General features: G+C 39.9%; 2 protein-coding genes and 1 long non-coding RNA gene across 46 annotated transcripts in view; all 3 read left to right on the top strand.

The window, feature by feature from the left end:
• Nucleotides 1-11,183, top strand: part of LIN54 (lin-54 DREAM MuvB core complex component) — a 32,067-nt gene extending 20,884 nt beyond the window's left edge. For all 16 annotated transcript variants that reach the window (XM_087935833.1, XM_026718899.2, XM_087935838.1 and 13 more), the window contains 8 exons: nt 230-306; nt 463-660; nt 2,275-2,366; nt 3,370-3,441; nt 4,662-4,764; nt 5,040-5,177; nt 6,462-6,664; nt 7,779-11,183. In XM_087935833.1, coding sequence (XP_087791959.1) covers nt 230-306; nt 463-660; nt 2,275-2,366; nt 3,370-3,441; nt 4,662-4,764; nt 5,040-5,177; nt 6,462-6,664; nt 7,779-7,980 — 1,085 coding nt within the window. In that variant the 3' untranslated portion in view covers nt 7,981-11,183. The remainder of the gene's footprint in view (nt 1-229; nt 307-462; nt 661-2,274; nt 2,367-3,369; nt 3,442-4,661; nt 4,765-5,039; nt 5,178-6,461; nt 6,665-7,778) is intronic.
• A 6,432-nt stretch (nt 11,184-17,615) lies between these two features.
• LOC113448278 (uncharacterized) lies at nt 17,616-20,463 on the top strand. Its single transcript, XR_003375735.2, has 3 exons — nt 17,616-18,579; nt 19,563-19,589; nt 20,235-20,463. It is a non-coding gene; the product is annotated as an uncharacterized LOC113448278 (long non-coding RNA).
• Nucleotides 20,464-22,531: 2,068 nt separating this feature from the next.
• SEC31A (SEC31 homolog A, COPII component) overlaps nt 22,532-27,128 on the top strand; it is a 63,667-nt gene continuing 59,070 nt past the window's right edge. For all 29 annotated transcript variants that reach the window (XM_087935826.1, XM_087935824.1, XM_087935820.1 and 26 more), the window contains exon 1: nt 22,532-22,646. The gene's annotated coding sequence lies outside the window, so the exon portion shown is untranslated. The remainder of the gene's footprint in view (nt 22,647-27,128) is intronic.

Raw genomic sequence — 27,128 nt, 5'->3', positions numbered from 1 at the left:
TGCAATTCATGACATTTTTCTGCAGCTATTTATATATGGACAGGAGGATATGACATGCTGGGTAGCATATCTTGCTGAATATGACATAGCTCAAGATAGAACTGCCAGCTTCCGTTCTAATAGAGGAGAATGAGGGATGACTGGCTAATTAAGGAAGCGTCTGATCCTTTTCTTAACATCTTCGTCTAGCAAGTTGCCTGTTGTATCTGATGCAATTTCTTTTCAACAGCCAAACCAGTGGTGGTGAATGCAACCCCCGTACGGATGTCTGTTCCAATTATCCCAGCAACGCAGACGGTCAAACAAGTGAGTTCCACATACACCGGCTTCATATGAATTCCTAGTTTTTTCCCAGAAACTTTCAGTTAATTCAACTCTGACTATCCTTACAAAGTTATTTGTTGCAAAAAGATTACACTTCGGTGCACAAAAAAGATATGTTGAATATTTCCTTCCTTGCAGGTGGCTCCCAAACCAATGAACACAACTTCGCAGATAGTTACCACAAGCCAGCCACAACAGAGACTCATTATGCCTGCCACACCACTGCCACAAATCCAACCCAACCTCACCAACCTTCCCCCTGGCACTGTCCTGGCCCCTGCCCATGGCACAGGAAACGTGGGATATGCATTTCTCCCAGCTCAGTATGTTACACAGGTATGAGATTATGAGAAGGAATTTACAAATATAATATATAGTGTTTGTAACTAGTACTCTTGGAGGAGAAGCTAGAGCAGGGGTGTCAAACTCATGTCGTCACGGTGGCATCATGTGACATATCGGGACTTTTTTTCCCCTTCGCTAAACTGGGCATGGGCGTGGCCAGTGCATGATTCAACTGGGCCACAGGCCAAGAATTTGACAGCCCTGAGCTAGAGAGTTTGTATATTTGGTAGTTGGAGGCAGTTGCTCAGCCTTCTGAACCTTTTCAGCATGCTGGCTAGGGAATTCTGGGAATTGAAGTCTACGCATCTTAAAGGGACTGCAATGAGAAACGTCAGTTTAAAGGATGTGATTTCTAAGGATGTGATTGCTGCGAGAAACGGTTCATCAGTTAAGGTTAAATCTTAGGAAAAAAAATCTTGAGTTGTTTTCTCCATTTTAAAAGTTGAGATTAAACATCGTAGAATATATGAAGCAGTTATCTGCTTAACGGAGCCTAGAATTTGTCCCTCTTGCTCTCCTGAGAAGAGGGAATGTCCTTTATTCCCTAAAATCCAGGGGGGGGAGAATTCTGAACAAAGCTGTAAGAAATGAAGTGTGATGTAATGTAATTTAGATGGCTAAGCAGAATGTATGTTTGCAGTATCGCATTTAGAGCTACTCAGCTTGGCAATATTTAAAGCCAAGTGCGGGCAGCTCTTCTTCCACATTGTCTTCCGTAGCCCGTGCATTCTTCAGATGTGTGGGCCTCACCTCCCAGAATTCCCCAACCAACCTTCTAAGGGTTTTGAGTGTTGAAATCCATAATTTGGAGAACAGCCAGCTGGTGTAAAAGGTGCAGGGGAAAAAAAAGTTACGATAGCAGAATACTTTTATGGAAAGCATAAGGTACGAATAGGGAAAATTGGGTTCTCAAGCTCGATTTGGATTACACTTTTCCCTTCAACTCTAATGTTGTCCAGTATTTATTACACATTCTGAATGAATACTCAGGTCAGCTTTATTTTGTTCTTAAGATGCTTATTCATTCTGATGTTACCTAGCCTTAAATGTATTGAGGGGGGAATGGCAGTATTGTAAAATGAGTTTCAAAAGATCTGAAAAGAAATGTTTTATTGAAGTCCACCAAGGGCAATAAGGGGCCCAAAGCAAATTTTGAAGCCGCAGAGAATTATAAGCTAAGAATGCTTTAGAACAGGGGTCACCAACCTTGGCAACTTTAAGACTTGTGGACTTCAACTCCCAGAATTCCTCAGCCGGCTAAACTTCAGACAGCACAAATTGCAAATCAACATAACATTTTTTTATGTACGTGTAGTTGAGCAGGCTGTTATTTTTAAGTGACCCCTCGTAAATTAGCCTATATCTTTTTTCACTTTAAGCTTTTATTCATAATCAAAATTGCAACTAAAATAACAAGAGATTAAGCTATCCTTGTACGTATACTAAGTTTGAAGATACTCTTCAGGACAAAGTTTCTATTGTTTTAAAAATACCAATGTTCTAAATACGGGAAAAGAAAGGTGTGGGATTAATGCAGCTATTTATGAAAAATCCTCACCTACAAGCAGCATGTCATGCATTAACTGTGTGTATGTGTTTTTTAAGCTGCAGCAGCCATCTTGTGTCTCCATAGCGAGCAATACTAGTCTTAGTGGGACATCAAGTATCCAGACCCAAGCCCGGCTTCCATTCAATGGGTGGGTATTGTCTACATAAATTATGCAACATGCATGCTACATGGAAGGAGATGAGATTGGGAAAAGTATTTAATGTTCAGCCAATAAAAAACAGCTGCTACAGTCATAGTGCCTTGTCTACATACACTAGATATTGAAGATTGTCCTTCTTTGCTTTGCATACAGCTTGGCTACTGATTGTGTGTTATTGATTTGGTTATTTCATCCCAGAGTCACAAGACAGAAAAAAAAAATGAAAACAGACTGTTAAAAATAGATAAACATACAGATAGGATCTTACAAATATTAGAATGTAACTTTGAAGCCATCTGTTAGGCTTGGCCTTTGTACAAAAGAATTCAATAAAAGAAAAGCCAGTCCAGGAAGATGGCCTATCTGGAATTGTCTTCCCCTGTTTCTTAGAAAAAGGGGCAATTTTATAATTGCCACCTGGATAAGTTTGTTTTTAGAGTATGTGTATGCATATGACTTCCAAAAGAGCTCACCTGTGAATTTTGGATTGTTGCTAATGTGGGCATACTTGCTTAAGTGGACACCAATGATTCGTGTGGAAATTTAGGCCCTGTTGCCAGGTGACAGCTTGTTACTGATTGGAATGGATGGATGGCCAGCTGCACATGATTCTCATCTAAAGATGGGTCCTCCTGGAAGGAACCCAAGAGAAAAGCCACAGCAGACAGGATCTGCTTCTTTCGGTGTCTTAGACAATTTCTTTCTTATAATATATCAACGTTGTACTCTTGAAATGCTTATCTGTGAGTCACACTTCTGTCCTCTGATTGTGGAACCTGTTGAGTTGACTTGAGCAGGCTAAGTTGTGAAGGGATGTTATGTTGTTCAGATGAAAAGAATAGAATAGAATAAATAGAATTCTTTATTGGGCAAGTGTGATTGGACACATAAGGAATTTGTCTTGGTGCAAATGCTCTCAGTGTACATAAAAAAGAAAAGATACATTTGTCAAGAATCATAAGACAATTCAGAAATGTCTTTTGTCTTCTAGAATAATCTCGTCTGAATCTGCAAACCGTCCAAGAAAGCCCTGCAATTGTACAAAGTCACTCTGTCTTAAGCTGTGAGTATTATACACATGGCCTCCAGGGAGGGGCCATTCAGCATCCACATTTGTTTTGCTTCCTGAGCTGGTTTAGCGTCCTACATTGTTCACCTCTCCTATCTGCTCTGTGCATACACGCATCTGGAACAGGCCCCAGCTCTTCCTCCTCCTCACTCATCTCTGACTCCAAAGGCAGCTGCCTCTCAGGCTGGGAAATGCTGGACGGCCTGGCTCTGTCTTTGTGTCCAATGCTTTGCTGTATATTAGAAGAAAACCTGGAAGAAGGAAAGCCACATTTTCCCCAGGGATTCCACTTTAAAAATTATTCTGTACAAATCTACTGAAATAATACTGTCCATTTGCATGATTAGAACAGGTCTCTGGGCAGTGATCTGTAGCTCAATGATTCGGACTTGGGAGAAGACCAACAGTAAACTTGGGCTTGCAGAAAAAGGAGTACAAGCAACATTACTTTTTCTGATATCCACAGGTTATTCTCAGGATGAATTCATGGCTGCTGAACTGAAAGAAATTCACTTTTTCCTTTAGGAGCAGTCCATGGTAGTTTATTTCCTTATTTTTGTACCGATTTAATCAATTTTCCAAATCTGATCACTCACCTAAGTGATTCTGGGTAGCTATCAAAATGTTATAAACAGTAAGATAGATAATGCTGTATCATATCTCAAAATGGACACATCTAACATTCCAGTCTGCATGCCTGGGAAGACTCAGGTTTTTAATGCCTTACAAAAGTGTAGCAAGGTTGGAGTCAATTGAATCAGGAGGATGATGGGGGACAGGAGGAGACCATTTGAGCTCCATGTGAGATGAATGTCAGAAGTGTTTTCTTTAGAGGCAGCCCCGGTTTCTGGTTTTTAATTTTGTTCCCTTCAAAGGGCCTGGACATTTTTTATGGCTCATGTCATGTGGAGAATTCCTGATAAGTCCAAGGTTAACATGCTCATACTCACAAATAAAGGAACCAGTGTATGTACACACACACACACACACACACACACACACACACACACACGTGTACGTGTCTTTGCATAGGTTTGGATAGATGTTTTCAGATAAAAGTCCAGCAGGTTGCCACCCTCCATGTCCAGAAGTTTCTCCCAGCACTTAAGAGATTCTATGTGGTTGGATGTGGAAGAGAAAGAAGGAAGCAGTCAGAAATTCTGCGCTGAATTGGTCAAGCATCATTAGAGATGTTTGTTTGTTTTCTTTTACAGATACTGTGATTGCTTTGCAAATGGGGAGTTCTGTAACAATTGCAACTGTACAAATTGCTATAACAACCTGGACCATGAAAACGATAGGCAAAAAGCAATCAAGGTAAGATATATATTTTTTAAAAAATAATCCTGTGTCACCTTAGGGAAATACATTTCCCAAGTTCACAGTAGCCATGAGTTTCTTCCTGAACAGTAGGTAAAAACCACAGCTGTTGCCTTTACTACATTAGATGGATGTTTTTGTCAGTTTTTCCTGCACAGGACAGAAGTTGAATATCTTAACATTTTGGGTTTTTCTGTAATTGATTTCTCTCTCTCTTTCTCTCTCTTTTTTATCCTCTCTCCTCTCTTTTCTTTTTACATTTACCTTGTTAGGCTTGCCTGGACAGAAATCCTGAAGCCTTTAAACCTAAAATAGGGAAGGGAAAGGAAGGCGAGTCGGACAGGCGACACAGCAAAGGTTGTAACTGCAAAAGGTCTGGATGCCTCAAAAATTATTGCGAGTGCTATGAGGTAAAGAGGAGCTTTGTGACGATGCTTTCTTGGTTTAGTCTTGTGAAATTTATTATTTCAAAAATATAATCACTTAGTTTTAAAATTTATGTGGGATATTAAGAATTAAGTTCAGTCACCCAAAACTTAATTAACAAAAATGCTTTCACTTCTAAAAAAATTCTGAATGTTGATAGATCTTAATAGAGGGAATTCACTTCTATAAAGGTCCTCTACCATTCTCTCCCTGTTTAGTAATCTTTCTGTGTATTTGACAGTGACTGTTTTTGAGGATTTTCCAGCTTCTATTTTGATAACTTTTTGTGAAATTACTTTAATGAATATCATTTGTACAAAAAGTTCATAATTGTAGGTCTCTTGAGAAAAGTAAAATCTCTACTCCCCTTTTCTTATATTCTAATCAAGCAATAGATGGAAAATTCTTTTATCAAATCAATAGAATCAATTTTATTGATCCTGAAAAGCTTATTACTGTGAAAAGCTTATTACTGGGTTAATATTTCACAGTAATAAACTTTTTAGGATCAGTAAAACTGATTTGATTCAATTTTACTTCCTCCTGTCCATACCAAATTTTATTAGTCTTAACTTTCTATACTATTTGTCAAAATGCTTTTACTATAAATTAAAAAAATGCTAGCCACACCTTTAACTATAAAAAAGGTTCAAAAACAATCAGGAAAGCTATGTCACAATCATACAGTTTCAGAAGTTCGTTAAAGGTAAACGTGTTTCCCTGCCAGAAATGAGACAGAAATTGAAAATCTGTATTATTTTTGAGGTGGCAATCTGATATTATTTTCAAGCATATTTATAGCACCATTCACCTTAATTTGGGCTTCAGAAGAATGCACAACTTAAAGAACGTTTTGTAATAAAATAATCAGCAAAACTAAATGAGAGCAATAGCAGACTAAAATAATATCTCAATAGAGAATTTGTCTCCGGTTAAGGAGATTGCAGTGTAGGTGCCAGATAGAGTTGTGCAGATGAGAAGACTCACTGACCTTCTTTAGGTCAAAAAATCTACTTCATACTTGCATAAACCATCCCCAACACAAGAATATTTTCACATACAGAGTTGGATTGGAAAAAAAAACCCGGCTCATCCTTAATCATACTTGCATTATCATGGATTTGCCAGCAATTTTCTCACTGAGGTTACACTGAAAGGGGAAGCGCCAAATGTAATACATTTGTCCTTTTATTCTGTATGTTCCATGCAGCTCTGTAAAAACCCAGTGAAAGTGCATTTGGTTGACTTTGGATTTCTCTCCGTTGTAGGCAAAGATCATGTGCTCTTCAATTTGCAAATGTATTGGCTGCAAGAATTTTGAAGAAAGTCCAGAACGGAAAACGTTGATGCACTTGGCTGATGCTGCTGAAGTGCGAGTCCAGCAGCAGACAGCCGCCAAGACAAAATTGTCTTCGCAGATTTCAGATCTTTTAACCAGGCCAGCCCCAGTGCTGACAAGCGGAGGGGGAAGGTGTGTGTCCACTTCTGGTTTGCTAGCTTTGTGCCATTTCTAAGTGTTTTCTTCCTCTCTTCCCCTTGCTAGCTGCTAAACTCTTTTTATTTTTTTCCCTCATGGCCTCCACTGTTAGTGATCACGAGAGTGAAATACGGTGCACAGTTGAAAGGGTGCTGGTTTATAATTTGCCCTATTGTAGATTTAACGGTTCAGTACCTTTAAACCCGAAGAGCGAGCTGTGGGGTTGATTAATTAAAATCTGTAGCAGGCCGAATGCATTGGCCAGCCAGCCCCCAGCAGAGCTGGTGGCAGATTCAGATGATGAAGAAGCTGAGGAAGAACTTGGGTCCGTTCTGGAGCCTTGAGGAAGGCTCTGATAGATGTTCCGCATCGGACACCAAGATAGAGCCAGGGCCAAGGGCATTTCCCAGCCAGAGAGGCAGCTGCCTTTGGAATCAGAGATGAGTGAGGAGAAGGAACAGCTGGGTCTTGTTCCAGATGCGCATATGTGCAAAGCGGATAGGAGAGTTGAACAAACAATGGGAAGCAAAACAAAGTTGGACGCTGAATGGCCCCTCCCTGGCTGGGGAATAAATAGGAGGAAAGGGGAGTGGTTTGGTTTTTCGCAGACAACTGCATTTCTGGAAAGTTTGCTCCTTGTGTGTTTCCTGTGACAAAGACTGCCTTGCCAGAACTGAGGTTTGTCTGTTTCTCTGTTTGAACTGACTTAATTTGCAGCCTCCCGGCTGGGAGCTCACAACCTTGCATTTATCATAACGAGCTGATAAGGACTATTGTTTCAGTTAACTCCTCCTGCGATTTCTGTTGGTGAAGGCAGTTAATTCCCAATGTGTAAATAAAGAGGGGTTTTCCTTTGTGGAGAATCTGTTTCTTGCCTCCGAGAAGGCTGTGTCAGAACAAGAGAAAAGGAGAAGAGGAAAGAGAAAAGGAAGCAAAATATAAGAGGAAAGAGAGGACAGAGAAAAGGAAGTGAAATATAATTCGAATATATTAGCACTGTTAAGAACCTTCCTCCTGCTGTTTGTGAGTAGCTCGGCTAACCGAAAGTGTGGTTGTTACAGCTGCCTTGCATGGAAACAACTCATGCTTTTTCCCCCCCACTTTCCAGGTTACCCTTCACGTTTGTAACAAAAGAGGTTGCTGATGCGACATGTGACTGTTTACTTGCACAGGCTGAACAGGCCGAGAAAGCAGGAAAATCAAAAGCAGTAGCGGAACGGATGATTCTAGAGGAGTTTGGACGTTGTCTAATGAGAATCATTAACTCGGCAGGAAAGTCCAAGAGTGATCCTTGTGCCATGAACTGCTGATTCTTTAAAAAATGGGCTTTTGCTCAGACTGGGACACTAAAAGGCACACGGACACTTTCCTGGTTCACAGCAGCATTCTTCGTTGGTTCTCTGGTGCTGTGAGGTTTCCACAGGTGTATTGTTAATATAGGAACTTTGCCATGAGGCTTTTAACTTAACTTTCTTTTGCTTCACAGATACAAGACGCGTTTTCTTCTCAACCTTTAAACAACATGGGACAGCAAGTGCAAAGTTTAGAGGGTTTCCTTCCCTTCGTTCTCTTTAAAGGGGTAGTCTAGAAGCAATTCTTTAAATTATTATTTGCAATTGTTATGCTTGACTTTTGTATTTAGAAGAAGAAAGAAAGAAACTAGTCAGTCTATCAGGAGCAAATTAGTTTTTGTGCAAAACTAATTGAAATGCCTGGATATTCTTACAAGAACAATATCCGTATACTGGATAGATTTTTTCCAGCTCATTCAATCAGCATCACAGCAGAGATTATATTTGCAAAAATATAGGCAGTGGTACATCTGTGGGTGAGTTAATGCTGACGGGAAATTATTAAAAAATATTTGCTGAAAAACAGCTTTAAAAATGCACATTTAAAAGTTATCTTGTTGGCCACAATCTAATTTCAGTGACAGTGCCTTGTCTGTTGATCTTAAAGTATTAACACCATAGCAGTGGTAGCTGCAGATATATAACATTGATAGAAAGAAAATCAAGGTGATAATTGATATCTTAAATCATTTTGGTACATTTTTAAAAATACATCACTGCACAATATATATTCCAAATTTTAATAAGACATTTTCATGTCTGGCTTTCAAGGGGATTGACATTTTATGTGACAAACGTCAGTGTAATTAGATTTTTAACATTTCTGCTATATGCCCTACAACAAAATGAGGACAAACCCGGTTCTTGTTCCTTTAGAATCTAACTATCGGTCAATTATTGAGTTTCTCAGTTGCTCCTTCAAATACTCCAGTAGACTAATAAAAAAAACTTAATTAATTTAATCTTAATTTATATTTGTATTGTCCACATTTTATTCATACTCAACGGCTGGAATAGGTGGAAATAAATTGACGATCATGCCTATATTTGTTAGTGGAAGCAATACTGGGGATGTTTCTAAACTAAGGAACACTTGGCAATATTTCTCCTTTAATTATAAAGGGGTGACCAAGATAATACTTAGACTTCCCCAAATCTGGGTTACTTCCCAAAGTCTGGATTTCAATTCACAAAATTCCCCATCCCTGAGGATTCCAGAAACCCATTATGTCTGGAAGTGCTAAAATTAGAGGCTACCTTTAGTTGTGTAAAATGACCCAATGTTCTTACTATACTGTCTAAGTTTCCAGAAGAAGCCATTCTTTTGGGTCTCTGACGTTTCTCAAATCTTTTTGCCTCAATTCCAGATTATGCATGGTGAAATTGCTTTTGAAAAAATATTTTTAAATGGAAAGGGAAGAAGTCAGTACGCTTCCTACTATGGTCCTCATCCATTGTCAGTGAATTTCTTGGACGTAGCTCATTTATTGCTCTTATAAAAACTGCACAAGTTTTTTTTTAATTGTGCATGGCGCAACATGGAGGGTGCAACTTTTGAAGGCTGAGGTGCCTTTTTTTAAGAGTTCAGTAGGATGAACAAGTGGCTACTTTGCGATAATGATAGGCTTTGTGCTCACTGATGTCCGTGAGCTTTCATGCATCGACTTCAGTCTGTTGGGTTATGATTGAAGTGGATAAGACAGTGGAAGTCTGTAGAGCCACATCTGCTTGTGTAGCAAGTTAGATCCATCGTATAAAAATGCATATTTCAACTGGAGAGGGAGGGAAAGGTATTGAGGTGGGGAATCTTTTTCTTCAGCCAAGAGCAAGCATTAGTCCCAGTAAGTATTCAGCCGAGATGTTTTTTTAGCAGTGTTCAAACCAGTTTCAAGCTATGTTCATTCTTTTTGTTACTGAATTGGCTTAGTTTATATTTTAAAAGTATATATTAGAAGCATAATCTTAAGACAAAAACCTAAAAGATTTCCTTGGGAAAGAGAGGAAAGAGTGGAATGACATTATTTGGATGGAATTGCTTAGGAGAGAGAACCTTTGTGATAAAAACTATTAAAATGTGAAAGACAACTGCATGGTTTTGTAGTGAAGAAATTGTTTCAATGAGTTTATGAATATCTAAGTTTCATGTTTGAATTAGCAAGCACCTGCTAGATAATGTAGCCTGCTCTGTAATTATAGTGCTGCATTTTTTTCTACTCCAAATGGATGTTTTCTCCATATAATTGTGGATGTGTATAGATATACATACACACACAAACACACGTTCTGTTGTATTACAGTATATATGTACATAGCAAACTTGCTTAAATTACACACAACCCTGAAAGGGAACCTGTTTATTTCAATATAATTCTTTTACAAATAGAATTATTTTTGGGTGGGCAAGAGTTTGTTAATTTTCTGATTAGATGAAGACTTGCCTTTTTACTAATTTCATAAATGTCCATACAACAAGATTTGTACAAATGTAAACTAGTGTAAGTTGGTAAGTAAAGCTTGATCAAGTTATTTTTCAAACATGTATTGCTTTGTCTAGAATTACATTTGTTTTATGTTGTACATATTCCGTGTCTTATTGTAACTTGCACCTTTTTTGTGATGTGTATTTATAAGTGTGCAGAAAACCTTCTGTGAAGTTTGGATTCTGGTTGTAGATTATGTATAATGGAATTGTGTGTAAAAGATTTGAAGAAGGTGCAATCAAAGAAAACTAGTTTTTTGTCTCATAAAATAAGCTGTCTCTTTCACATAGCTTGGATTTTCTCCCCCTTTGAGTTTTTCTTGATTGTTTGCATGAAAGTGCTCACAGGTTAGTAAAATATATCAAGATCTTGATAGCAGCTTATCAAAATTATGCCTGCATTGTGATCCTCTGTCAGCTGAGATTCTGCAGTGTTTCTTTCAAAGCCTCTATAACAATAATTAGGAGCTGCTTAGCCAGAATGCTTTTATATTGCATCCCCTTATTAGCAGATTTTGAGATGGGGGAGGGTATTTGGGAAAATTTTCTAGTTATGGTTTTCATCCAAAAATAGATAAAAATTTATATTACTAGACCTATTAAAAGAATACACTTTTCTATATTGTAAAAACAAATGTCAAATAAAGAAAAAAAATAAAATGTTTATACTATTATGTACAAACTGACAAATGTGTTTTTCTTTGCTAATGTCAAAAAATTACAGTGGTACCTTGATACTCAGGCTTCATTGGTTACGGGAGGCACACCGAGTTCTAAACATGATGAGCAGCAAACAAGCCATGTGATTTATCACGTGACCCTTTGTTCTATTTGTTTATTTTATTTATTTATTTGTCAAACATGTACAAGATAACAAGTATAGGTAGGAACCTAAACACGAACAAAGGAAGTAAATACAGATAAATGGGGACAGTAAGACAGGGACGGTAGGCACGCTGGTGCGCTTATGCACGCCCCCTTTAAGGACCACTTAGGAATGGGGTGAGGTCCACGGTAGACAGTTCGAGGTTGAAGCTGTGAGGGGTTGAGGCTGTAATAATGGGAGTCAGGTAGGGCGTTCCAGGCGTTGACCACTCTGTGGCTCAAGTCGTGTTTTCTGCAATCGAGTTTGGAGCGGTTTACGTTGAGTTTGTATCAGTTGTTTGCCCGTGTATTATTGCGATTGAGGCTGAAGAAGTCGTTGATGGGCAAGATGTTGTAGCAGACAATTTTGTGAACTATGCTTAGATCGGACCACAGGCGGCGCAGTTTCAGATTGTCCAGGCCCAAAATTTCGAGCCTAGAGGCACAAGGAATTCTATTGTGAACGGAGGAGCAGAGTACTCTTCGAGAGAAATACCTCTGAACCCACTCAGTTGTCTTAATGTCCGATATACGGTGTGGGTTCCAGGCAGACAAGCTGTATTACCAGGAGGGACTTCTCACTTTTCCCATTTCCTGTGTCAGCGACCTTCCCGGCATAGCCGACTTCCTGTCCACCCTCTGAGGCTTTCCCCCAGTTCCTTTTGGAGTGCATCGAGTGACAAACAAACCAGGACAAACATTTTTATACGACAAAATGTGTCAAGTGCCAAATTTGAGGAGTTTTGAAGCAGTTGAGTACTGAGGTACCACTGTACTAGATTTCATTAGCATAACCACCGCAACTTGATAGTTCACTTGTCACTCATTTTTAAAATGTGTCATCTGAAACTTTTTTGAAAGTTAAATTTCTCATTTTTGCTTTAATGTTTTCCTTATATAATTTGTTACATCTTAACTGATACTGATGTTGACATGCAGCCTTTGCTTTCTCCATTTTGTTCCTCTAAATTCCTTCTGTTAAAACACTGTTTCTCCTTTAAAATTTTGTGAAAACAAGGCATTTACTGCCTGTCCTTTTCTGTAATTGATTAGCTAAGGAAAACCTCATCAGGTGAGTGCTGGTTAGTAAAAGCACGCTTAATTAAAAAAGCCTACATTATATTACAAGTTATTTAAAAAACCTGTAGTTCATGTCTATAAATATTCAGTCCCAAGTCTTACTTATAAGGCATGAAACAGCACAGCCTAACTAACCAGACTACCTATCTATCACAACAAGAGTTTGGACTAGTCGTAAAAAGCAGTGTTTTTTAAAAAAATGATCATTGCATAAGATTCTTTCATCGTATCTTGAATGACCATTCAATAATTTGGGTGAATTATGCTCCCGTTGGGGCCACTGGAAATTATTACATTCACACATCACTAGAGACTCAGAAGACACAACCTTTAAAGCTCTAATACAGAAGCCACCAAACTTGGCAACTTTAAGACTTATGGACTTCAACTCCAGAATTCTCTAGTCAGCTCCTCTGGCTGGAGAATTCTGGAAGTTGAAGTCCACAAGTCTTAATGTTGCCAAGTTTGCGGACCCCTGCTCTAATACAATTGAGCCCAAAATGTATGTTGCTAAGTGAGAAATGAATTTTGCCCCATTTTACAACTTTTCTTGCCACATTTCTTAAATGAATTGCTGTAGTTAAGCTAATAACACTGTTGTTAAGTGAATCTGGCTTCCCCATTGACTTTGCTTGTCAGAAGGTTGCAAAAAGTGATCACGATTCTGAGACACTGCAACCATCATAAATATGAACCTGTTGTCAAGCATCCGAATGTAAATCATATGACCATGAAGATGCTGCAGTGGTCATAAGTGTGAAGAATGGTCATAAGTCACTTTTTTCAGTGCCATTGTAACTTTGAACGGTCACTAAGAGAACTGTTGTAAGTGAAGGACTAGTAAATTTTTTCCCTCCCGAAGTTCTTATAATTGACAACTCTTCAGGAAGGACTAATTTTATCTTGAGATTAATTCTTAATAGAGTCATTGAAAGAACCACAATCATGTAGCTTGTTAATATGACATCTCCAAAGTGGTCTGTCAAATGAATAGTATTTCAGAAAGAGATCTCTCTACTGTTATGTCCCCACAATAGATGGGACCCGAATAATTTTTGCCACTGATTTCTCTAAGAAGATAGAGAAGTTATGCCAGTATTTTTTAGGCTTAGCCAGTTGAAAATGTGTAGCCCTCAATCCCCTAGCCAGCCATGCTGAATATTACTATATTGAATCATGATGTCATTCGTGTCACAAAAACTCCAGAAGCAAACAGCTTCCGTTATACAATCTGGCTCATTTATTTGCACACTTATCATAACATCAGAATCTTGGGTCACTCCAGCACCTTATTTCTAAACATAATCCATGGTGCTTAACTACTGAAGTACAGTGCGAACAATTCGGCTCTCTGAATCTGCGTCACAATCTTGCAGTCTTGAAATGATTTCTGAATGCCATTTAATGCTCTTCCCCCTCCCCCACTTTTTTTTGCAAACAGAATTCTACAGATTCTGCATCTATTTTGTATATTAATCTTCTATAACTTAAATGTGCTTTTTAAAAATCTGGAATAAAGGAATAAAACTTACTGAATTTGTTGAAGATAATGTTTATTCAATTTATGGGATTCCCCATAGCATGTCTCTCTTGCTAGACTTAATGTGATACAAACAGTCCTGCAAATAATTCCGCTTCATGCTGAATTTTACAGGGCTTTATAGCAGACAATCATCTCCTTGCGTTTCCCTGGAAGCACACTTGCCGATAACGCAAGAGATGTAACGTGACTATACCGAAGGATGTAAACCAGGGGTCTTCAAACTCGGCAAGTTTAAGACTTGTGGACTTCAACTTCCAGAATTTAGCATGACTGGAGAAGGAATTCTGGGATTTGAAGTCCACAAAAGTTGTCAAGTTTGAATACCCCCTAATGTAATCATTAGAGAAAGTATATGAGGATTAGAGTTTTCAGCATTCCATTTCAGAAACAACCAACAGACTGTTAACCTGTGGAAAAGCAGGCTGCTGACAAAATTGCAGACACCTGTGCTACTTTCCTCCCCTCCTATTTGAGCCTTCTCCCCATGGCTGAATTGCCTATAAAAACTGCAATTTTCAAACAAGTGAGGGGGAGGATGTGTGGAGTTTACAAGCTGGGCAGCCAGTAACACAAAAATCAGCCGAGCAAAAGACTTTTTTAAAAAATTATTTCACAGACACTCACTGGTCCAGAAGAAAAAGAAGAAATGCAGCAAAGAAAGCATAATGTAGAAAGTGCAAGAAAGTTTATATGCTGCTTGTTAGTAAATGTCTATGGAGATTCTCAGTCATCCAGGTCATGGTTCTCTCAAAGATGCTTTTTTCAAGAGGCAACTGGACTTTCTGGTTTTTCTTTGAAGACGTTGTTAGGGATACACCCTAGCAAGATCTGCAGGGCAGTCAGGCAGGCAGGCAGAATATGTGAGATATCGTTTTTTAGTAGCTTACACTCAGTAAACCAGATACACAGTGCCTATTAAATAGTTTTATTCCAGCAAGAGTTAAAAGCATAGTCAAAACAGTCCATATATCATTCACTTAGTTCAGTCCGTCCAGGGATTATTCAGTTGCAAATTCCAGTGTCGAAAAAGAGAGGTCAGTACACTTACAAATATCAGTCCGATGATATATCTCCTCACAGTAGAGAGATATGAAGAACTCAAAAACTCCTCTCTTCCTTCAGCAACTCTTCAGTAGGGGAAGGACGCAGCTAACAAACCATCAACGTAATCCAATCCAGTAATTGTCAGTAATTGCCAGCAAACCGTCAGGGAATCGTCAGCAATCAATCAGGTTGTCTTGCTCCCTCTTATGGTGGTTTCACACCACACCCAAAATTACATGCTTTGCATTTAAAGTGACACACACTTAAACTAACAATCATAGCTTATATATATTATTTTACCCAAACTACGTTAGGTGACCTATGTTATACCTAACAGACGTTTCACTTCTCATCCAAGAAGCTTCTTCAGCTCCTCACCATCCAGTCAGAGCCGAAGAAGTTTCTTGGATGAGAAATGAAACGTCTTCAAAGAAAAACCAGAAAGTCCAGTTGCCTCTTGAAAAAAGCATCTTTGGGACTGCTTGTTAGTAAAGAAGAAAAAATCCCAGTGAGAGAGATTAAAGACAAATCAGTGTAAGAGAAAAACATTGCTCTGACTACCAATAATAATAGGAGCAAAATACAATAATTTTCTCTATTTTGTAGAGAAAATAAATCGAAGTGTTGACATGTTTGTTCTACTTTGGTATTTTTTGTTAATAAAACATCTCCCCAACTTTTATACAGATGCAAAAATTCAACTGCCCAGTGGTTTTAGGGATCTCTTAACTCTGGATCATTTAAATTGGGTAGTTTAAAGAACCGATGACACAATCATATTGTACTAACAAAACATTAAAGCCCTCCAAAATACTTTAAGTAAGCTAAAGGACCCTGTAGCCCAAGAAGAAGAAAAATAGGAGTTGCCTACAATATACTGTTGAAAATAGCCACCATATTATATTGCCTCCCAACAATCTGGGTCCTCATTTTACCAACCTCAGAAGGATGGAAGGCTGAGTCAACCTTGAGGCAGTCAGGATCAAACTCCTGGCACTGAGAATGAAGAGTCAGCTTGCAATATTGCATTCTAACCACTGTGCCATCACATCTCTCTATATAACTGAGTTATGTGAGACTTCAAGCCAGGGGTCTTCAAACTTGACTGCTTTAAGATTTGTGGACTTCAACTCCTAGAATTCCTCCTTCAGTCATGTTAGCTCAGGAATTCTGGGAGTTGAAGTCCACAAGTCTTAAACTTGCCAAGTTTGAAGACCCTTGCCTTAAGCCATGATACGGCTTGACATCCCCTGGTTCAGTGCTTTGTGAATCCAGCCAACATGATCTGTAAAGTGGGGTTTATTCTTTATTGCATTCTCCACCAAATCTGCTTTAAAATGTGGTGGGACCCAGCCTTTTTCGCATCATTGCAGTTTGATCTTGACCGACTCAAGGTTGACTCAAGGTGGAAAAAACGAGTACCCCGATTGTTGGGAGCAAGAGGCTGACACTGTAAATTGCTTAGAGCAATTAAAGCACTGTGAAGCTGTATACAAGTCTAAGTACTATAGCTATAGCCAAAAGGCTCTGTTCTCTCATCCTGCTGTCCTGGGTGCTGAACTTCTGAGCCAAAGCCCCAAAGATGCGTTTTTTCAAGAGGCAACTGGACTTTCTGGTTTTTTTTTCACTTTGAAGACATTTCGCTTCTTCAAAGAAAAACAAAGTCCAGTTGCCTCTTGAAAAAATGCAACTTTGGGACAACCATGACCTGGATGACTGAGAATTTTCATAGACATTTTCCGAGCCCAAGAGCTCCAAGCACATTGCTCACCTGTGCTTTAAGGTGAAGTGTAGGGAGGGAGGTCTCCGTCTTCCTCTTTCCCCCCCTCTCTTCTGTCTCTCTCCCTCCTTTTCTCTTTCCCTCCTCCCCCTTTTTCTCTCTTCCCCCCCCTCTTTCTTTGTCTCTCCCTTTCTTTCTCTCCTTGCGAGAATTATATCCGTTTCGAGAGAGACAGAAAAATAAGAATCCCGATGCTTTCTAAGGGCGCCATTTCACACACATTTCACATCGCAAATTAGCATTTCTCCCCTACGTCGAACAGCGTTGATTTTCAAACGGCGCTTTAAGACGTTTGGACTGCAACTTCCAGAATTCCCCAGCCAGCCATACTAGTACTATAGTTTCTCCTTTAACGGGGCCATTCCTTGACGCAGGGGTCCTCAAACTTGGCAACTTTAAGAGTTGTGGACTTCAACTCCCAGAATTCCTCAGCCAGCTATGCCTTGACGGGTCAAATTGAAGCCAACATCTCAGCCTATCCTTTGGTTCCCTTCCGTTTAGGTATCCCAAATTCGAAACCGATGTCCTTCCCGCAGAAAAATGGCACCTTTGGCCTTCTTTGTCTTCCCTGTGTAGCCGAAACCCCGTAAAAAAACAACTCCGCCACCTTCTTGGCAAACAAAAGCGGAAGTAGCGCTAGAAGCGCTAAAGGACAACTGCTACACTCCTTTCTTGATGACTCTATGGCTATGGAACTAACCGCCGAACGCTCGCACACCGGAAGCGGAAGGGGAAAAAAAAGCATTGCGCCAATCAAAGCCAAGCGTTTGACACTAAACCAATGGGAACGCGTCTTGCAGGAAGAGGGTGTAGGTTTATTCGCAGGTTCTGGAGCGGGGCTTTCTTTCCGCGCGGCGCTTCAGAGCGCGCTGGGTTGTGGCGGGATTTGGGTGCAGTGGGTCGGAGGGACCCTATGAAGGCGCCCTCGCTCTCCTCGCGGAGGGACTTTAGTTAGATAAATAGAAATGGAAAAATAATTACAGGAGATTGTTTTTTCTTTTTCCTTTGAAATTGCATGCGAGGGATCCGTTGTGTCGGGGTCGGGAAGGATTTAGGGTAACCGCCTCGCTCGTTTGCCTTTAATTCTGGCTGAAAGGGGCGAGCATCGGGCTCGTGGGAGGGGATAATGTGTGTTGTAGTTTGCGCGGGTGAAGGGAAACTTGGGTGGGGATTTGCTTCCATACCACTTGCCTTTTAAATCGGATGCCGTCCTCCTGGCTTATTATATATAATATAATAATGCCAATATCAGGGGTTTTCAGTTCAGTTGTATAGAATGCGAAGGTTGTGTGTTTGTGCTTTATTTTTATAGTTATAATTATGTGCACTGAAGGTGGCATATAATTTCCTTGTACCAGGTGCAAGGCCAATAAAGTAAACTGAACTGAAGCCACGTGTTGCATGGCAAACCCGAATCACTGAAGTTCTGGGAATTCTGGGTTGAGAGGGATCCCTGGGGGTCGGAGCAAAGCCTGGCCCTCAGTTGGCTTCTGATGGTTATATAGAAGAATTCTCCTGAAGCAACGTTTTTTGTGGCTTTTTTGGTATAGCTACTAAAGTGGCCCATTACCTTATGGTAAAACGTGGGAACTAAAAATACAATAGGTAATGTGATTTACATCTGACTTAAGGAGATGCCTCTCAAACCTCTAGCTGTAGTTTGTGCTTTAGATACGGACCGTTTTACTCTTGGATGATAAAAAGGAATCGCTGTTTTGCTTTTTTAAAAGAATGCAATGTTTGGAGCATGGAGTCCCAAAATTTGAGGTAAGACTTGTTTTTCCCCTGGAGATTCCTTTCCATGTATTAGTTTGTACATTGAATCAGATTTCTTCATATTTGCATAAGTTGGTGGTTCCACAATTGAGTTGGTGGTTTTATGGATTCTTATGTTTATAATATTTTAATCTAAGCCACCTGGAGGTACTGTGTTGGACAGCCATATAAATTTGTTTAGTACATTAATAAAGGATAATTAAAACATTGATAAAATATTTTGATTCCAGTGAATCTGTTCTTAAATATAACTAAGAATGCATACAACTTGTCATGGTTATGTATAATTTCTATGAATTGATACTATTCATAAAAGATTCAGAATTCTGCCACAAAATTATTAACAATGAGGTTTATATACAGTACTGCCTCCTTCCCAGTGATTCTGGCAGTTTACAAACTTTAAAACATTTAAAAATGCAAAACAAAGCAAAAAAAAGGTGGCAGAGAAAACAAACCTGGATGGGGATCATGGAAAATGCAAAATGGTATAAATCATCTCTTGCCAAAGGGCTGGGCAAAGAGAGACACCTTTGGAGAGCCTTCAAAGCAGCAGTAGCAGACTGTTTGAATCTCAGGAGGAATCTTGTTCCAAAGGGGAGGCACTATTACAGAGAAGATGTGCTCCCAGAGTCCTGATAAGTGGTATTTAACTGAAGGAATCTGGAGCACATCGCCAGATTATACTATGCATAAAAAAATATAATTTACTTTTAAAATGCTAGGCTAATATGTTTGCATATCTGCAACATGGATGTTCAGACTTACCTTTCTTTTGCCAGTTTTTCTGTGGTGTTCAATGATTAAAATACTTTTGCTGTTCACATCATGATTTGCTGTGATTATTATTCACATAGATGAGGACACCATATTTTGTTTCATTTCAGTTTTGGGTAAAGTATATTTCAACCTATAGATGTAAATATAATTTGTACTATTCAGTGTATTCACAGTGTTTTCTTTCATGGTTTCAGGAAACAAATTTCTTGGAGGATAACCAGGTAACCATTAAAATATTTTGCAATACCGTATTAGTAGAGAATAAAACAATTGATCCAATGGGGGTAATGTTAAACTAGGTCACTATGTTGAGCAAACCATATATTTTAATGGGGGTCAGTAAAGGTGGGATTCATATACTATTCACTAAATTCAAGCTTAATAAGCTTTGGTTTGTTAGCTGCAACTAAACCAGTGAATTGCTGGCATTTTTTTGGTTTTAGCAACTAAATAAACAAAACAGTACTGCAAGAACTCATAAACCTTCTGAATACATATCAGATTGATCACACACATGCAAAAATTTTATGGGAAATCAACCATTATTAAGATGTCGTATATGGTTGTATCACCCATAGAAAATTTTGTGTAGTATTTGCATGTACTGCTATTCTGTATTTTGTGACAATCTACGATATAACTTTTGACAGGTCTCACATAGGGATCTTTAATGATTAAAATGTTACATAAAATGGGATCGTTTTCTAAATTTATTGTCCCTTACCACAAAATATTAAATTATACCTTTATTTTAAAAAACACCAGTGTGTCAACATTAAAAATACAACTTAGAGATTAATGTACAATCAAGTCTCATGCTTTTCAAAAACTTTACGTGTGAAATCTTTTTTTTTTTGTTCCTTTAGGTATGTTTTTAAAAGGCCAAACATTTCATGTTGTGGATTCTTCATCAATGTTGCAGAAAACTCAACTTTCAACTGATTTTTCCGTCTGTTTTTTAAAACTTAACTCCCTTTAATGGATCAGGTTTCCAAGAGAAAATGGGGAGATGAAGTTCAAGGTTTGTCAAAAGTATAGAAGTCAACATCTTGTATTTTACTGATTTTATTTATAATAAAGAAATACCTTAATGTTGCCTTACGTGTTTTGATTTCTATACTGTATTATTAGAGGGGGTGCTGAATTCATAAGCATTGTAATAGTGCCTACAATACTTTGTACAATACTCTTGGTGCAGAGGAGTTGAAATGTTTATTTCAAGATACATAAGTGTGTAATTTCTGTGTGGCATTTTAAATAAAAGAATCCTTTATGATGAAATGATCAGTCTTGAGCAAACTTTGGAGTTACAGAAATAAGTGGTGGGTCATTGTTTAAAGAATAAGTATTGCAGAGCTTTGTCTTATCTATGTGATCACTATGAGTCAAAAACCACTTGATGACATGTAATAAATAGTACAACTTTAAATTTTCTGACTTGATCTCCTATTGCTGTTACCAGGTTGCTACAGAATTCAAGGCACCCTTTTCTGAACTGGCATCCACCAGAAAATTTTACACTAAAGCATCCCTATTTCCCAGTTTTTCCCTGTTTTAGCGGGGAATTATAAAAGTTACAAATCACATATGTAGAGGATAGCCAATAAAGAATATTGCTTTAAACTTTTGCTTGAAAGATATTTCAGGATTTGTATGAATATTTTAGGGCAGATTCCCTCACCTCATGTAAATGGAAAATACCTCATGTAAATGGTTTGCTGTTTTAAGATACAATGCTTTATGGCTATGTACAGATAGGTATCAATATTTGGCACTAATATTTCATTTTTGTGGTGTAAAGGTATAGCTGACATTAAGTGAAAATATTTTACTTACTGTGGCTGACAGAATATCCAACATTTACTTTTTTAGCAATTTGTGCAAAAGCCAAGAACAGGGCTAGTCATCTAGTCTATAACCTCAAGCCAGAAAGAAGCATGTCTGAACATGTGGGGATCCAGCATCAAGCAATTTTAGTTATAGCTTAGCACTGCCTAGACTGCTATCTCCTTGTACAAGGTGGCTTAGCGTGATGCTTGAACCTACCCAACAGGTTTCATGAAATCATGATTAATTACAAAAGCATTCGTTCGCACCTGATGGCTAAGCTGGATGCCCACCATAATAGTAATTTTATTGCAATCACAGACCAGCATAAGTAAGCATTAATAAAGTCAAATGTCTGAGGATTCTGTCATCCAGGTCATAGTTGTCTCAAAGGTGTTTTGTTTTTTGAAAAGCAGTGACATATTTTTCTGAGTCAGTTGTACTGGAAAGTTGGGGAGATTGGAAGTACTGGATGGGAAGCCAGATGTCTCATTCTTTGTTTCTTCTTCCTCCAAAAATATCAGTTGCTGCTTTTTCAAAAAACTAAATAAAAACTTTGAGTCATTAATAAACTCAAATGAAATAAACTATTCTTAACAATTGGTGGTGGATAGGGCAGTCAAAAGTGCCTAATTTTGCAGACAAGTACAACAAAATTTGGCGACATTCAAAGACCATCCTGATTGTAGCTAAATTTTGTTATGAGGGGTCCTTGGTGCTCTCTGAGCTTCCTTGTTCTCCCCCCCACACCCCCAGATATTTTGTCACCCTAACTAGAGATTCTCATTCCTCCAGGTCATGGTTGTCCCAAAGGTGGAGTTAGCTGGACTTTGTTTCTGTTTTCCAGTTGCCTTCTGGAAAAAAAAAACCTAACTAGGTAACCTTATCAGTGCTAGCACTGATGATGTTACCTAGTTTGATAACGAAACGTCTGCAAGAAAACACTCTCAGAGAGCCCCAAAGACCATTTCAAGCCTGAGCTACAAATATTGTCCTTTAAACTGTAAAAAAAATGTCTGCAAAAAATTAGGCAGACTTTGTTCAATGCCCTACGCCATCTCTGCCCGTGGACTGAGCGACAGGAGACCCGCGTAGCCCTTTGGGGGGGTCTCGAGCCCCTCACCGCCTTTTGCGACGGTGCGGCCTCGTCCGCGGGAAAGGAGAGGCGCTTCGCGTGCGGGCAGAGGACCCTCCGCCTCAGCTGGCGACCCCGAGAAAGCGAGCCAAGGCTCCGCGCTTGCGTGGCGGAGGAGGCCCAACCCAGCCCAGCCTTCGAGCGGGCGGCGGTTAGTGCCGGAAGCCGGCGCGATGAAGGCGGTGCTCCGGCTGCCACGTTGAAGCGGAACGTGGAGGAGCCGCGGCTGCTGCGAAACGCCGAGGAGGACTTGGAGGAGGAAGGCGGCGGCGGCGGAGCCTGAAGAGGGGCCCCAGCGGCGCTCCTCTCCGAGCAGGTGAGGCGTCTGCCGGGTGGGTGTGTGAATGTGGGGGGGACCTTCAATCCCCAGCGGGCGGACACGGGAGATTTGGGGCCGGGGACGCCCCTTTATTAGCCCATCCGCCTCGGCTTTGCGGTTGCAAAAGAGGCCGGACGATCTCAGGGAGCGGCGCTGCCTTTGGCTTCGGCTCCGCTTTTGTTCCTCCTGCTTTGGGCCTGTCCGTGGCTGGCCCAGACCGGTTGGTGAATATAATATAAAATGGAATAATAACTTTGTGGTCCCTTTGAATGTAGACGAATCCTCAGACATTAAAATGAAATTTCGTGGCATGCAGCTCCCAAAGGGTCACCCCGTCCAATATACGCTACATAAACATGACTACATACATTTATTTACATACATACATACATGCATGCATAATTAGGCATGATTTACAGAGGAACAACACGGATGTAGACATGGACACGGAGCTGCAGGCCAGCCCGTGGCTTTTGCAACCCCGCTCTTCGCTGCAATTTCCAATTTCCGGGCTAAAATTCCATATTTTTGCCACCTTAAGAATTGCCAACTCTCACCTTTCCAGGTTGGATTTGCTCCAGGGTTCAAAAGGGGGGGGGAGGGGGGAGCGTTCAGCTGGTTCAAAGGAAAAGTGGCCAGTTTGCAAACTTATCTTTCTCTTGTAGCTCTTGAGTTTGCATGGTTGTGATTGTGGTTGTAGGAAAGAACAACATACCATCTGGGCAAAATCTTGCAGAAAGGGTTTCGCACTCAGTTCATTGCCTGCTTTTCTTCTTTGAATTTCAGGGTTGATATCCAAGCATGGGAAGGTATACAGAGAGAACACACTTCTATGATTATAGGTAGTCCTTGACTTATGATGACAATTGAGTGCCAAATGTTTGTTGCTAAGTGAAACATTGGTTGAGTTTTGCCACATCTTTACAACCTTTCTTGTTGCTGTTGTTAAGGGAATCATTGCCATTAAGTTAGTAACACGGTTGTAAAGTAAATCTGGCTTCCCAGTTGACTTTGTCAGAAGGTTACAAAAGGTGGATCACATAACCCAGGGACACCAAAACTGTCGTAAGTGTGAGTCAGTTGCTAAGTGTCTGAATTTTGATCACATGACCATGGGGATACTGCAATGGTTGTGTGAAAAACTGTCATAAGACACTTTTTTCACTGCTGTTCTAACTTCAAATGGTCACTAAATGAATTGTAAGTCGAGGACTATCTGTAGTTGTTGTATCAGTTGCAAAATACATAGATAGAAAGTCCTATAAGATTGCCAACATGTCAAATCTTACATATACATGAATTTTCACTCTTCGTTTTCATTAGTTACTTCCCTAATTTGTATGGTTGTTGCATTGGTACACGTTATCATTGTGTGGCTGAGGTTACCTGACATGATTCATTGAATCGTAGTTTATTCTTTTATGTCCTGCATTTACCCAACACACTGAAACGTAAATTAATCACATAGGCAGGATCTGGGCACAGTGCTAGCTAAACTTTTCTTCAGTGGCTTGAGTGAACACAGACTTTCCTTTCTGATGCCTGTTCTTGAAACCTGATTAAAAAGGCAAAATCATAGTTATTGTTCCCTCTGTATAGTTTGTTGGATTCAAAAGGATGGGAATTTTGGAGTGCAAAGGGTCTTCAAACTTGGCAAGTTTAAGACTTGTGGACTTCAACTCCCAGAATTCCTCAGCTAACATGACTGGAGGAGGAATTCTGGGAGTTGCCAAGCATCTGAATTTTGGTCACCTGGCCGTGGGGATGCTACAAAGGTTGTAAGTGTGAAAAACGGTCATAAGTCATTTTTTTCACTGCCTTGTAACTTCGAAGGGTCACTAAACAAATGATTGTAAATCGAGGATTACCTATACAGTTACAACAGTTCATGTAGTGACAGTTCGAAGTTACAACGGCACTGACAAAAGTGGCCCATGACCAATTTTCACACTTACGCTATCTGGGAAAAATCATAAAATGGGGCAAAACTCACTTAACAAATTTCTCTTTTAGCTACATAATTTTTGGGCTCAATGGTGGTAAATTGAGGACTACTTAAATTTTGCCTTTGCATCTGAATACTGCTAGTAATAATTCACACCGAACAAAAACGTATTTCTGTATGGTTTGGAGAGCCCTGTCTCTATAAATACTAATCCAGGGACATGGTAATTTATTAACCGTAGCATAATAAAACTTAATTTAATATTGGGTTGATTTAGATTCTTGTATTTGGCATCCTGATTTCCATTATTGTGAGTGGAAAGAAGCTATGGCTTATTCAAGAGAAAGCAAAGAATGCTAAGGATTCTTTTTCAATATTCATCTCATTAGAGCCGATTGGAGAATTGTTTGATGTTGGAGGGTTCTGAGCATTCCTTTACTACTGCAAAGAGTAACCAGGGATCAAAGGTTGAATTATTTGAGATATGATTATGCAGAGGCCTCTCCCCTATTGTCCCTCTGAATTCTTGAAATGTGCCATGTGTTACACTTACAACCAGTCACTTAGCCATGAGTTCGCTTAACAACTTCAGTAGTTACTTAATGACTGCCACAAAAAAGGTCGTAAAATCGGGTTTGGTTATTTATGACTGTCACAACACACAATTTATGACTGTCACAACATAGGACCATAATGGGCAGGCTCCATTACACTTGTATGTTGAGAACTATCTACAGTTTAAAATATCCCATGTCCAGATTAAGAACTGCTTTCTCATTGAAGGACCATGAATAAGTAGGGATTTAAGGTCTCTTACAAATACTATTTTATGGCTAATTCTTTCGCTTCAAGCATTTTATTTCAAAATAGCTTTTACATCGGGGTGGCAAACTCGCGTCGTCATGACGGTGTCACCTGACATATCGGGAGTTTCCCCCCTTCGCTAAATTAGGCGTGGGCGTGGCCAGCGCATGACGCGTCCAGCTCGCGGGCTGCAAGTTTGACAACCCTGATTTACATAGTATTTTAGGTGGAAAAAAAACCTGGCCTAGGCAGTTGTTGCAAGATTGATCCAAAATAATGTATAAAATACAGTACAGTCATCACAATATGTTTCTCAGTTCTGTGGCCTGGTGTGTTATATTTTGGGATCTTAGCATGATGTGCAGACTCACCAAGTGTGATTTGTGAATCATGTTTTATATCTTTGTGTATACTATAAACCCATTAATTTGGGTTTATTTAATAAATTATAGTTAAATTATAAAGATAAAGGTTTCCCCTGCCAGTCATGCTTGACTCTAGGGGCCGCTGCTCATCTCCATTTCCTAGCTGAGGGAGCCAGCATTGTCCAAAGACGCTTCCATGATCATGTGGCCACCATGACTATATGCCGAGATGCACGAAACGCTGTTACGTTCCCACCGAAGTGATATCTATTTATCTACTTGCATTTGGTGCTCACCCTGTCACATGGTGCTTTGGTCTTGGAACTGCTGACTTTCCAGTCGACGAGCCCAGTCGGTCACCACATCCATAATTAAACTGTGAATCGTAGAATTGTTTAAAAGCCACGGAAGTGTTTAGTTCAACCTACTGCAGGAATGCACTGTTATAGGATCCTCAGCAAAGGACCATCCAGTTTCTGTTTAAACAGGTCCAGCTGAGCCAAGATCATCATTTACTGAACATCCTTTCCAGAGGTGGTATTCAGCAAGTTCTGACCAGTTCTGGAGAACCGGTAGCAGAAATTTTGAGTAGTTTGGAGAACCGGCAAATACCACCTCTGACTGGAGATTTTACAGTATCCATTCTCTGCCATGCTCACCAAGTCATGCCCACAGAACTAGTAGTAAATTTTTTTGAATCCCACCACTGATCCTTTCCATTGTCAAAATTCTTCCTTATATCTAACCAACATTGTCTTTTTTTTAAAGCTTGTTGTGCAAGTCCAGTCGGTTGTCTTCTGTTGCTGTGGCTTTTTGATAGATCTTGTATGTTCTAAATTGTTTCATCAGAAAAAAATTAGATAAATATGAGAGAGGATCCTATAAAACAGTGGCCCCCAACTTTTTTGTGCCACAGCCCGGTACCGGCATCACAAAATGATCTGCGGCCCGGTACCGGCATCAGCACGCATGGCAAGGTGAGCCGAGCGACCGGCCAGCCAGCTGTCCCCCACTTCTCCCCGCCACCTTCAAGTCCTCTGTACCTTTGTCGATGGGCTTTGGGACGGTCACTCGGCTCGCCTTGCCTTGGGTACTGAAAGAATCCTCGCGCCTTAGTTTTGTTCGAAGCCACCCCCTTCGATGAAACTAAGGCGCGAGGATTCCTTCAGGACCCAAACGCTGCTTTCCAACCGGAAAAGCTCACCGGAAGCACTTTCTCCTCAAAACAAGATGACGGTGCCCAGCAAACCGGCAGCCCGGTAGAAAATGTTCCACGGACCGGGACCGGTCCGGGCCACGGTGGTTGGGGACCCCTGCTATAAAACACTTCCCCAACAATAATCAATACACAGATCAGCATAGACT

The sequence above is a fragment of the Pseudonaja textilis genome, chromosome 6, assembly GCF_049901715.1.
Source record: "Pseudonaja textilis isolate UNSWEBS1 chromosome 6, rPseTex1.2, whole genome shotgun sequence".
In the NCBI taxonomy this organism is placed as follows: Eukaryota; Metazoa; Chordata; class Lepidosauria; order Squamata; family Elapidae; genus Pseudonaja; species Pseudonaja textilis.
This window is presented reverse-complemented; position numbering and strand designations above follow the sequence as displayed.